Consider the following 12,003-nt stretch of genomic DNA (forward strand, 5'->3'; position numbering starts at 1 on the left):
CGCCATCCCGGGGAGGCCCTGCTCTCACTCTGCGAACGGCCACCACGCCTGCCAGGCTCGTAGCCACGCGGCCACAGCTGCCCGGCTCTACAGGCGGCCCCCCGGCGGGTGCAGAGGTACAATCCCGAGGCCACCAGCCGCTTCAGAAAGCGGCCAGCAGCCCCAAGCGGTGCGGCCCGCCCGAACCCCCAGACGGCACCCGCCATCCCGCCATCCCGGGGAGGCCCTGCTCTCGCTCAGCGAATGGCCACCCCGCCCGCCCGGATCTTAGCCACGCGGCCGCAGCTGCCCGGCTCTACAGGCAGCCCCCAGCGGCCCGGCGCAGCGAGAAGTGTCCCCGCCTGGCCCAGCAGACAGCCCGTGCCCTCCCGGTTCTACTAACAGCCCCGCCCACCTGGCGAACGGCTCCCCTCCTGAGACAGCGTGAAGGGAATCTAACCAACCCTTTACGAAATAGCGAACTGGGAACTAAAACCAGAGATTGTGTCAGACCAGAGACAAGCCAGTTCCACCCCTCCCTTCGGACACTCCGGCAAGGAGCCAGGGGCCCGCCATAGCAGAGAGGGGAAGTCACCAAAGTTCGGCCAAAGAGATTCCTTCCCAGCGGAATCTACTTTAGCAGGTGTGTGACTCCCACCCACACCAGATACAAACAACAGGGAAACTTCAAAATCTCTCCGTGGGCCTGACCGTAAGGGCCAAAGGACTCTCGACCCCCAACTCCCCCTACTGCCAGTGACGAGGGCGTGACTGCAGGGGCAGAGGGAAGCAGAGAAGACTCCCCACCCCCAAATCCCCCAACCGCGAACTGAGAGGGTGTGACGGTAGGGGCGGAGGGAAACAGAAGACACTCCAGACCCCCAACTCCTCCTACCGCCAGCAGTGTGGTTGTGACTGTAGGGGCTGAGGGAAGTAGAGGGGATCCTCGACCCCCAACTCCTATTACCACCAGCAGTGACACCAATGGTCTTAGCTGCCAGATTCTGAAGGTGTGCCCACCAAAGGGGTCCGGAAAAATTAAACAATTGACTCCCAGACCACAGCTCCACAGCACTGGGGCTTAGATGAATGACAGCGAGAGTGCTCAGTAGTTAGGGAAATAGAGCACTCGGTGGGGCTGAAAGTGTAACCAAATCCTTGGGGAACTGCCTCCGGTGAGCAGGACCTGGCTGGCTGTCAGGAGGAAGGAGAGGAGGGGCCGTAGAAGTGAAACGGCTCTGGACCAACAGGATTGAGAGACTCCCAGGAACCGCCTTACAGGGATTGCTGTTGACACATTGAGGGCAAAACTCAGCCCGGAGGGCACAGCTTTGCCTACGGGAAGAGAAGAAAATGGATCTCTAAGACCTAATTTTATTTCCTATTTCATTTTAATTTTTTCTCTCCCTTTTCCCTCTCTCTCTCCCCTTCCAAGTTTTACTGCTCTTTCCATTCTCCTCTATGCTATCTATCTCCCTCTCCTTCTTTCTTTTCAAGAGCACCTACCTTCCCCTTCCCCCCAACTTTCATCCCAAGCATTACGTCCTCCATTTCGCGTAACTGTCTAAATACAAATAGGTGTGTGCCCTCCCCCCGCGCCTGCAAGGTAGCCGGACCTGCAACCCACCAGCAGGTCAGGCCCAGCAACCTGGGAGTGGCAGAGCCGCCCCACGCGCCTGCAAGGTAGGCGCACCTGCTACCAACCAGCAGAACAGGCCCAGCGGCCTGCCGATGTGGTAGGCACAGTGCCCCAATTGGAGGAGGAGCAGAGCCCCTGCCCGCACCTGCGCGGGAGACTTTGCAACTATACAAGAGTAATACAAATATATAGGGGGAAAATTCAACAACACAACAGTCTCAGTAAGCAGAAAGAAACGCGAACAATATGAAGAGACAAGGAAAGAAAGGACCACAAGCAATGCAGGTCAACTCAATGTTAGAAGAGGTAATATCTGCAGCAGATGGAATGTCAGATAAACAATTCAGGAGATACATGCTTCAGATGATCTGGAGTCTCAAGGAAGACATTAGACAGCAAAAACAGACAATGAAAGATCTCTTCAACAATGAAATCCATAAACAAATCCAGGAAGCAAAAGATCAACTATACAGGGAGATAGACGTTATAAAAAACAAACAAACAGAAATCCTAGAAAGGCAGGAAGCAATAAACCAACTTAAAAACAATTGAGAATACTACCAGCAGAGTAGAACACTTAGAAGACAGAACATCAGACAATGAAGACAAAATATTTCAACTTGAAAAGAACATAGACAGCTCAGCAAGACTGTTAAGAAACCATGAGCAGAACATCCAAGAAATATGGGATAACATTAAAAGACCAAACTTAAGAATCATTGGGATACAGGAAGGCACAGAGCTCCAAACCAAAGGAATGAGCAATCTATTCAATGAAATAATTCAAGAAAACTTCCCAGACTTGAAGAACGAGACAGAATCCCAAATCCTAGAAGCCTACAGGACGCCGAATGTGCATAATCATAAGAGATCCACACCTAGACACATTATAATGAAGATGCCCAACATACAGAATAAGGAGAGAATTTTAAAAGCTACAAGAGAAAGGAAGAAGATTAAATTTAGGGGTAAACCAATCAGGATAACAGATGATCTCTCAACACAGACTTTGAAAGCTAGAAGATCCTGGAATAACATATTTCAAACACTGAAAGAAAATGGGTTCCAACCAAGAATTGTGTATCCAGCAAAATTAAGCTTCAAGATGGAAGATGAAATTAAAACCTTCCACGATAAACAAAAGTTAAAAGAATTTGCAGCTAGAAAACCCTCTCTCCAAAAAATCCTCAGCAAAACATTACAGGAAGAGGAAATGGAAAATAACAATGAAAACCAACAGTGGGAGGTAGGACAGTAAAGGGGGGAAAATAATCAAAGAGGAAAACAAACCATATTCAGTAACATAAATAAACAAATATGGCTGGAAGGATAACCCATATCTCAATAATAACCCTAAATGTTAATGGCTTAAACTCACCAATTAAGAGACACAGGCTAGTAGAATGGATCACAAAACATGACCCAAAAATATGCTGCCTACAGGAGACGCATTTGATAGGAAAAGACATACATAGACTGAAGGTGAAAGGTTGGGAAAAATCATATCACTCATATGGACTTCGGAAACAAGCAGGAGTGTCCATACTCATATCAAATAAAATAGATTTCAAGCCAAAGTTAATCAAAAGGGATAAAGAGGGACACTACATACTGCTCAAGGGAACCATACACCAACAAGACATAACAATCATAAATATATATGCCCCAAACAATGGTGCAGCTATGTTCATCAAACAAACTCTTCTCAAGTTCAAGAGTCTAATAGACCACCATACAATAATCATGGGAGACTTCAACACACCTCTCTCACCACTGGACAGATCTTCCAAACAAAAGTTGAATACGGAAACTATAGAACTCAATAACACAATTAACTACCTAGACATAATTGACATATATAGAATATACCACCCAACATCAAGCAGTTACACTTTTTTCTCAGCAGCACATGGATCCTTCTCAAAAATAGATCATATATTATGTCACAAGGCAACTCTTAGACAATATAAAGGAGTAGAGATAATACCATGCATCTTATCTGACCATAATGGAATGAAACTGAAAATCAATGATAAAAGAAGGAAGGAAAAATCATGCATCACTTGGAGAATGAACAATAGGTTACTGAATGATCAATGGGTTATAGAAGACATTAAGGAGGAAATTAAAAAATTCTTAGAGATAAATGAAAACACAGACACAACATAATCGGAATCTATGGGACTCATTAAAAGCAGTTCTAAGAGGAAAATTCATTGCATGGAGTTCATTCCTTAAAAAAAGAAAAAAACAACAAATAAATGATCTCATACTTCATCTCAAAATCCTAGAAAAAGAAGAGCAAAATAACAGCAAAAGAAGTAGAAGGCAAGAAATAATTAAAATCAGAGCTGAAATTAATGAAATCGAAACAAAAGAAACAATTGAAAAAATTGATAAAACTAAAAGTTGGTTCTTTGAAAAAATAAATAAGATCGACAGACCCTTAGCCATGCTAACGAAGAGAAGAAGAGAGAGAACTCAAATTACTAGCATACAGGATGAAAAAGGCAATATCACAACAGATACTTCAGAAATACAGAAGATAATCAGAAATTATTTTGAATCCTTATACTCCAATAAAATAGAAGATAGTGAAGGCATCGATAAATTTCTTAAGTCATATGATCTTCCCAGATTGAGACAGGAGGATATAGACAACCTAAACAGACCAATATCAATTGAGGAAATAGAAGAAACCATCAAAAGATTACCAACTAAGAAAAGCCCAGGACCGGATGGGTATACAGCAGAGTTTTACAAAACCTTTAAAGAGGAACTAATACCAATACTTTTCAAGCTATTTCAGGAAATAGAAAAAGAGGGAGAACTTCCAAATTCATTCTACGAGGCCAACATCACCCTGATTCCTAAACCAGACAAAGACATTTCAAAGAAAGAAAACTACAGACCTATATCTCTAATGAACCTAAACGCAAAAATCCTCAATAAAATTCTGGCGAATCGGATACAAAATCATATCAAAAAAATTGTACACCATGATCAAGTAGGATTCATCCCTGGGATGCAAGGCTGGTTCAATATATGGAAATCAATAAATGTTATCCACCACATCAATAGACTTAAAAATAAGAACCATATGATCATCTCGATAGATGCGGAAAAAGCATTCGACAAAGTACAGCATCCCTTTTTGTTCAAAACTCTCGAAAAATAGGGATAACAGGAACATACCTCAACATTGTAAAAGCAATCTACGCTAAGCCCCAGGCTAGCATCATTCTGAATGGAGAAAAATTGAAGGCATTCCCTCTAAAATCTGGAACAAGACAGGGATGCCCTCTCTCACCACTTCTGTTCAACATAGTTCTCGAAACACTGGCCAGAGCAATTAGACAGACAAAAGAAATTAAAGGCATAAAAATAGGAAAAGAAGAACTTAAATTATCACTATTTGCAGATGACATGATTCTATAACCTAGCAGACCCAAAAGGGTCTACAAAGAAACTATTAGAGCTAATAAATGAATTCAGCAAAGTGGCAGGATATAAAATCAACACGCATAAATCAAAGCCATTCCTGTATATCAGCGACAAACCCTCTGAAATGGAAATGAGGACAACCACTCCATTCACAATATCCTCAAAAATAATAAAATACTTGGGAATCAACCTAACAAAAGAGGTAAAAGACTTATACAATGAAAACTACAGAACCCTAAAGAGAGAAATTGAAGAAGATCTTAGAAGATGGAAAAATATACCCTGTTCATGGATAGGCAGAACTAACATCATCAAAATGGCGATATTACCAAAAGTTCTCTATGGGTTTAATGCAATGCCAATCAAAATCCCAATGGCATTTCTTGTAGAAATAGAGAAAGCAATTATGAAATTCATATGGAAAAATAAAAGACCCAGAATAGCAAAAACAATGCTAAGCAGGAAGGGTGAATCAGGTGGTATAGCGATACCAGACTTCAAACTATACTACAGAGCAATAGTAACAAAAACAGCATGGTATTGGAACCAAAACAGGCGGGTGGACCAATGGTACAGAATAGAGGACACAGAAACCAACCCACAAAACTACAACTTTCTTATATTTGATAAAGGGGCTAAAAGCATGCAATGGAGGAAGGATAGCATCTTCAACAAATGGTGCTGGGAAAACTGGAAATCCATATGCAACAAAATGAAACTGAATCCCTTTCTCTCGCCATGCACAAAAGTTAACTCAAAATGGATCAAGGAGCTTGATATCAAACCAGAGACAAGGCATCTGATAGAAGAAAAAGTTGGCTACGACCTACACACTGTGGGGTCGGGCTCCAAATTCCTCAATAGGACACCCATAGCACAAGAATTAATATCTAGAATCAACAAATGGGACTTGCTCAAACTAAAAAGTTTTTTCTCAGCAAAAGAAACAATAAGAGAGGTAAATAGGGAGCCTACATCATGGGAACAAATCTTTACTCCTCACACTTCAGATAGAGCCCTAATATCCAGAGTATATAAAGAACTCAAAAAATTAGACAATAAGATAACAAATAACCCAATCAACAAATGGGCCAAGGACCTGAACAGACACTTCTCAGAGGAGGACATACAATCAATCAACAAGTACATGAAAAAATGCTCACCATCGCTAGCAGTCAGAGAAATGCAAATCAAAACCACCCTAAGATATCATCTCACTCCAGTAAGATTGGCAGCCATTATGAAGTCAAACAACAACAAGTGCTGGCGAGGATGTGGGGAAAAGGGTACACTTGTACATTGTTGGTGGGACTGCAAATTGGTGCAACCAATTTGGAAAGCAGTATGGAGATTTCTTCGAAAGCTTGGAATGGAACCACCATTTGATCCAGCTATTCCCCTTCTGGGTCTATTCCCTAAAGACCTAAAAACAGCATGCTACAGGGACACTGCTACATCGATGTTCATAGCAGTACAATTCACAATAGCAAGACTGTGGAAGCAACCTAGATGCCCTTCAATAGACGAATGGATAAAAAAATGTGGCATTTATACACAATGAGTATTACTCTGCATTAAAAAATGACAAAATTATAGAATTTGGAAGGAAATGGATGGCATTAGAGCAGATTATGCTAAGTGAAGCTAGCCAATCCCTAAAAAACAAATGCCAAATGTCTTCTTTGATATAAGGAGAGTAACTAAGAACAGAGTAGGGAAGAAGAGCATGAGAAGATGACTAACATTAAACAGGGATGAGAGGTGGGAGGGACAGGGAGAGAGAAGGGAAATTGCTTGGAAATGGAAGGAGACCCTTAGGGTTATACAAAATTACATACAAGAGGAAGTGAGGGGAAAGGGAAAAATAATACAAGGGGGAGAAATGAATTACAGTAGAGGGGGTAGAGAGAGAAGAGGGGAGGGGAGGGGAGGGGAGGGGGGATAGTAGAGGATAGGAAAGGCAGCAGAATACAACAGACATGAGTATGTCAATATGTAAATCAGTGGAAGTGTAACTGATGTGACTCTGCAATCTGTATACGGGGTAAAAATGGGAGTTCATAACCCACTTGAATCAAAGTGTGAAATATGATATATCAAGAACTATGTAATGTTTTGAACAACCAATAAAAAAAAAGAAGATTGAGAAAAAAGAAAAAAGCATGCTTGTCACCGGAAGACATTTGCAAATATGTATGGGCTATATGTGTGTATCTATGCATGTTTGTGTGCATTTACTCACAAGGACACACACTTGCATATGATTCTGAAATCCCTTCAATTAAAAGCCTGTCAACTTACTTTGCAGTTAGTTCACTCTTATGGGGGTGAGGGGCACATACTGTTCCTCACACCTTTTAACACTGGATTGTTGTTCTCACTCTTGTTTTTTCCTCCTGACAGGTGCAGCTTATCCACTATAACCATGAGTTATATACAAATGTCACAGAAGCTGCAAAGAGTCCAAATGGATTGGTGGTAGTTTCTATATTTATAAAAGTAAGTGCCTTGCATTCCTTCCTTCATTCTTCTCTTCTGGCCATTCTCTGCCCCAATCAGAAAATCAGTCTCTGTTGAAGTTGGAAATATTAAAGAGGTGATATGGATTAATGTTCCTGCCTAAGAAAAGCTGCAGGGTCTCGTGACTTTAATATCCATAAGATTCATGAAAAATGTAGTCCCCTGCAGCAAGATGTAAAAATGATGGGTTCCATTTCAAGCATCAAGACCTGAGGGTTCAGGCAGTTTCTGTCCTAGAGAGAAAAAAAAAACGTGCTGGGTCCAGGGACAGGCTTCAGATCCCCCCTAAAGCAGTGGAATCAAAGGATGCAATAGCAGAAGGGGAGGGGCTTCCCACTGATGCCTCCTAGGGCTGAAGACCTGTCCATCAATCTGCAATCTGCTGCTCCTGGGAAACAAGGGAGATGCGCCTCCTCTGCAGGCTCTGCACTGAACAGCTCCTCCTGGCTTCCCCGTTTTGCTCATCCTCTCTCACTTTCCTGCTGCTGTCTTTCAGACATTCTGGGGAGGCACCTGCCTCAGGCATCTCCCTTAACAGGCAGCAACAGTACAAAATCTCCAACCAAGAAAATTCTAACTCATTATATAAAACTCCCTTTAACATTTTGGCAGAGGTAGAGTAAAGCAGAAAAACTAAATTTTTTAAGTTAAAAAAAATCTTTCCAATCAAGAAAATTAATAGATTTAAAAAAAATTGCAGTAGGTTACAATCCCAAAAGTCAACAGTGCCTGTAGTAGCCCCTGGGAAGGCATTGGCCAGATCATTTGAGAAAGGGGACCAATCAGGACTTGGAATCTGATAATCAATCAAAACCAAGCATTCAGCTGGGTACAGTGGCAGTAGCTCATGCCTGTAATAGTAAGACCTCTCCTAAAAAAAAAAAAAGAAAGAAAGAAAGAAAAAAGAAGAAAAAGAAAAAAAAATCCCGGCATTACCATAATGACATCATCATCATTACTCAAAAGAATGGCAAGTAATGCAACCCCAGGGCTCCACTCCTCCCGCAAAGCATGACCCTGTACAATATGCAATTCTCCCCGCTCATCTCCCAGGTGCCAAGCCTCCCCTAACATCCTTGCCTTCATCTGGGTCAGGGCAGGGCAGAGCTGTGCACTGGGCAGGGACGTCCATGATAAAGTATGGCCCCTGGCCACAAACTCCAAAATCCTCCATTAGCAATGACAGGAAGGGGGCATTTAGCCAAGGAACCCTGTCTTAGGCTTTTCCTGTCATCTTGGTCCCAGCACAGAGCCTGCTACTTCCTGCACTGTGTCTTTGACATCATCACAAACCCTGGAATAAGAAAGAGCAGAATCCCAGTACCAGGCTCCGTAGTATGTGTTTTACATCTATTTTATTATTTAACCCTAATAGTCTTAGGGATGAGGAAAATGGTTCGAAGAATCCGAGGCATTCACCCAAGTTCATGATTCCAAGTCTTGTCTGACTTTCATGCTCATGATCTCATTCCCACTACTGGCCTCCCCAGCAGAGCTTGGGGGAAGCGACAGGGTGAGAAGAGAGAACACAACATTTGAAAACATCCCACTCAGCTGAAATTGTAGCTCAGTGGTAGAGCACTTGCCTAGCATGTGTGAGGCACTGGGTTCAATCCTCAGCACCACATGAAAATAAATAAATAAATAAAATAACGGTATACAAACAGAGATATGAAAAATTATGCTCTACATGTGTAATAAGAATTGTAATGCATTCTGCCGTCATGTATTTAAAAAATAAAATCACTGGCCGCTACGGTCCCGCTAATAAAATCTTGGACAGGTAATAATAAAAATAAAATAAAATAATTTTTTTCAAAAAAAGGTATCATGTCCATCTACAACTAAAAAAATATTTTTAAAAAAATCCCACTTCTAACCCTCTGCCACCCACAGCACAGGGCTAATTCCTGGGTTCTTATTCCAGATCAGATTATGGCACTGATAACCAGTTAGTACATTCAACCTGGGTCACACTTATTGTTATGAAGCCTGTGGATATTCCACATATTGTCATGTATGTCCAGGAGCCTACCTTCCTCTGTGGCTTTCCGGTGCTGACCCTTCCATGAGTTTCTCCCACAGGCCAATCTGCCTGCCCCAGCAGTGCTTGCTCTTTGGACGGTGTCTCAGCCCCTGACTTTGCCTCATTTTTTCTCAAAGATCCTGAGTCAGTAAATGTCACCATGGAGAGCACAGGTACATTACAGTTGACAGAGTGATTGACAGGCTGCTGTACAGACAGCCTCTTGGACAGCAAACAGCAGGCATGATTCACAGTTCTGGCAGAAACATTGTTCCACCACAGTCAGGGCTTGCAGGACCTGGGTGCTTCCCTGAAGGTATCTGAGAGGGACTCACACCCCCAGGGACTAAGGTCAGCAAAGAGATGGCAATGAATTCCTGCATCTTCTATGGCCAGTTGGCCCCTGGGGATGCTCCCCATCATTCCCCGAGCGAACCTGAAGCTTTCTGGCTCCATCTCAAGATAAGCCACAGAATGTCTTCTTTGTTCCACATAATCACCTCCCAGATAATCAAGTCCATGCCATTTACCCAAGTTGTGCCTTATCATTCACTTCTCTCAGAAGTCGGATTGAACATGGTCCAGTCCTCTCTTAGGCACTGGTACCCAGAAATGAAATGGACTGAGTGCTTGGTCTCTAAGGATGCACAGTCTCCCCTCGTCATCCCCTCCCACTGGTCTCCCTGCCTCCCTTTCTCAGATCTCTGCTGGCTACACAAGAACAAGGGTGAGAAGCCCCACATCTAAGGAGTTTAGCCCTAAAGTTGCCACCCTGCACAAAATCTGGGGACTTGGAGTTATTGGCTAAAAGAAGACAGTGGTACATCTGTGGAGTTTTTTTTTTTTTTTTTTTTAATCTCTGTCCTCCACTAATCCCCCATCCTTTCCATGACCACAGGGAACAGAGATTTGGCTGTAATTGCTGCTCAATCACACACCATTAACTTCCCACTTAAGCTCACTTATACCAAGTACATATTTTATCCTCTCACCCACACCGCCTGCACACTAGTGCCCACAAATCATCTGTGAGCACTTTGGAAATTTCTCAATTATTTTTAATCAGCCCAAAAGGGGATGGTCTCCATGTTAATGCTGTCTGCACTCACCTGGTACCAGGAGCCTGAGACCCCCAGCAATTAAGGGACATGGCAGATTCCTTCTCAGCCATGACAACATATTTTTGGCCCTCCTTCCCTAGCCAAATGCCTGAGCACAAGCAGGGGACTTCAAGCCATCTTTTAAATGCTAAAGGCTATGTCACAGTAGAAGTTGAATTTAGCACTAAAGTTTCCAAGGAGCGACAGTGTTCAATTAGGGACTTTTCTCCATTCAAAGTGGACTTTAGCCTCCATGGAGCATTATCACTGGCCAAACTCCTCTGGGTGTGTGTCTCCCCACAACACACCCAGCAAACTGTGTGAAAAGAGAGACAGATGGAGGGGGAAATAAACAGCCTGTGCTTTCCCCAAACCAAAATTACCTGTTGCATATCTAATAATAATCATCATCTGCTGCAATTTTTCCAACCCTCAGAATAAATCAGATGTAAAATGTTGATGTGTCACAACATCCGATTAGCAGCCGAGGCGTAAATTGCAGAGCAGAGCTGAGCTGAGCAAGGTAGGAGATAAAGGAGGAGGATGAACAGGGGCACTCAGGAGAGGCTGAGTGAAAGGTGTTGGGGAGGAAACAGTGCTCATGATGACGCGGAGCCACACGGGAACTCATACGTGGTGGGTCCACCAAAGGCAGCTCTGGGCTCCTTGAAGTTTAGATCCTCCTCCCTGGAATTGGAGCTATAAGGGCATACGCATAAAATGGGACCCGTGATGGGCACTTGGTGAATATTTACTGGATGGATGGATGGATGGATGGATGGATGGATGGATGTGGGAAGGAAGGGACTAATTGGCTGAAAGGTATGACTTATGGATATTCAATTTGTGTAGTAATTACCAGTGATATATCAAGTTTCTATATTACTTTTTAGAGTGGCTTTTCCCACCTGCTGATACTTTTATCCTGGATACTCTTTCCCTCTCACTCTGTGCTTAGATAAATATCTATCTCTTAACATGTCACTCTGCACCCTCTATTCAAAATGCTTTGATAGTTCCATTCCTACAGAATAAACTGTTCATGTCCTAGCATGACTTCCAAAGCCGGAAGTGTCAGCCTCTGCCCACTCCCTGGCCTCGCCCTCCATCCTTCCCCACAACCTCAGCTCCACCAGCAAGGCAATTCTGAAATGTTTCCGTGAGCAGGTCAGGTTCTCACAGCCCCCATCCATGGATGTGTAGGTCCTCCATGTTTTTGTTGTCTTTCCCCCTTTTCCAAACTCTCCCACCAAGACACCTGCTGACTTCCACCCATCCTCCCAGACACACGCATG

The 12,003-nt window shown here is 43.2% G+C and overlaps 1 protein-coding gene across 1 annotated transcript in view; it reads left to right on the top strand.

The window, feature by feature from the left end:
• The window catches only part of CA10 (carbonic anhydrase 10), a 490,427-nt gene that overhangs the window by 461,079 nt on the left and 17,345 nt on the right, over positions 1-12,003 (top strand). The window contains exon 5 of the mRNA XM_081270629.1: positions 7,466-7,561. Coding sequence (XP_081126755.1) covers positions 7,466-7,561 — 96 coding nt within the window. The remainder of the gene's footprint in view (positions 1-7,465; positions 7,562-12,003) is intronic.

This window comes from Spermophilus citellus, assembly GCF_964194105.1.
Source record: "Spermophilus citellus genome assembly, chromosome: 17".
Lineage (NCBI taxonomy): Eukaryota > Metazoa > Chordata > Mammalia > Rodentia > Sciuridae > Spermophilus > Spermophilus citellus.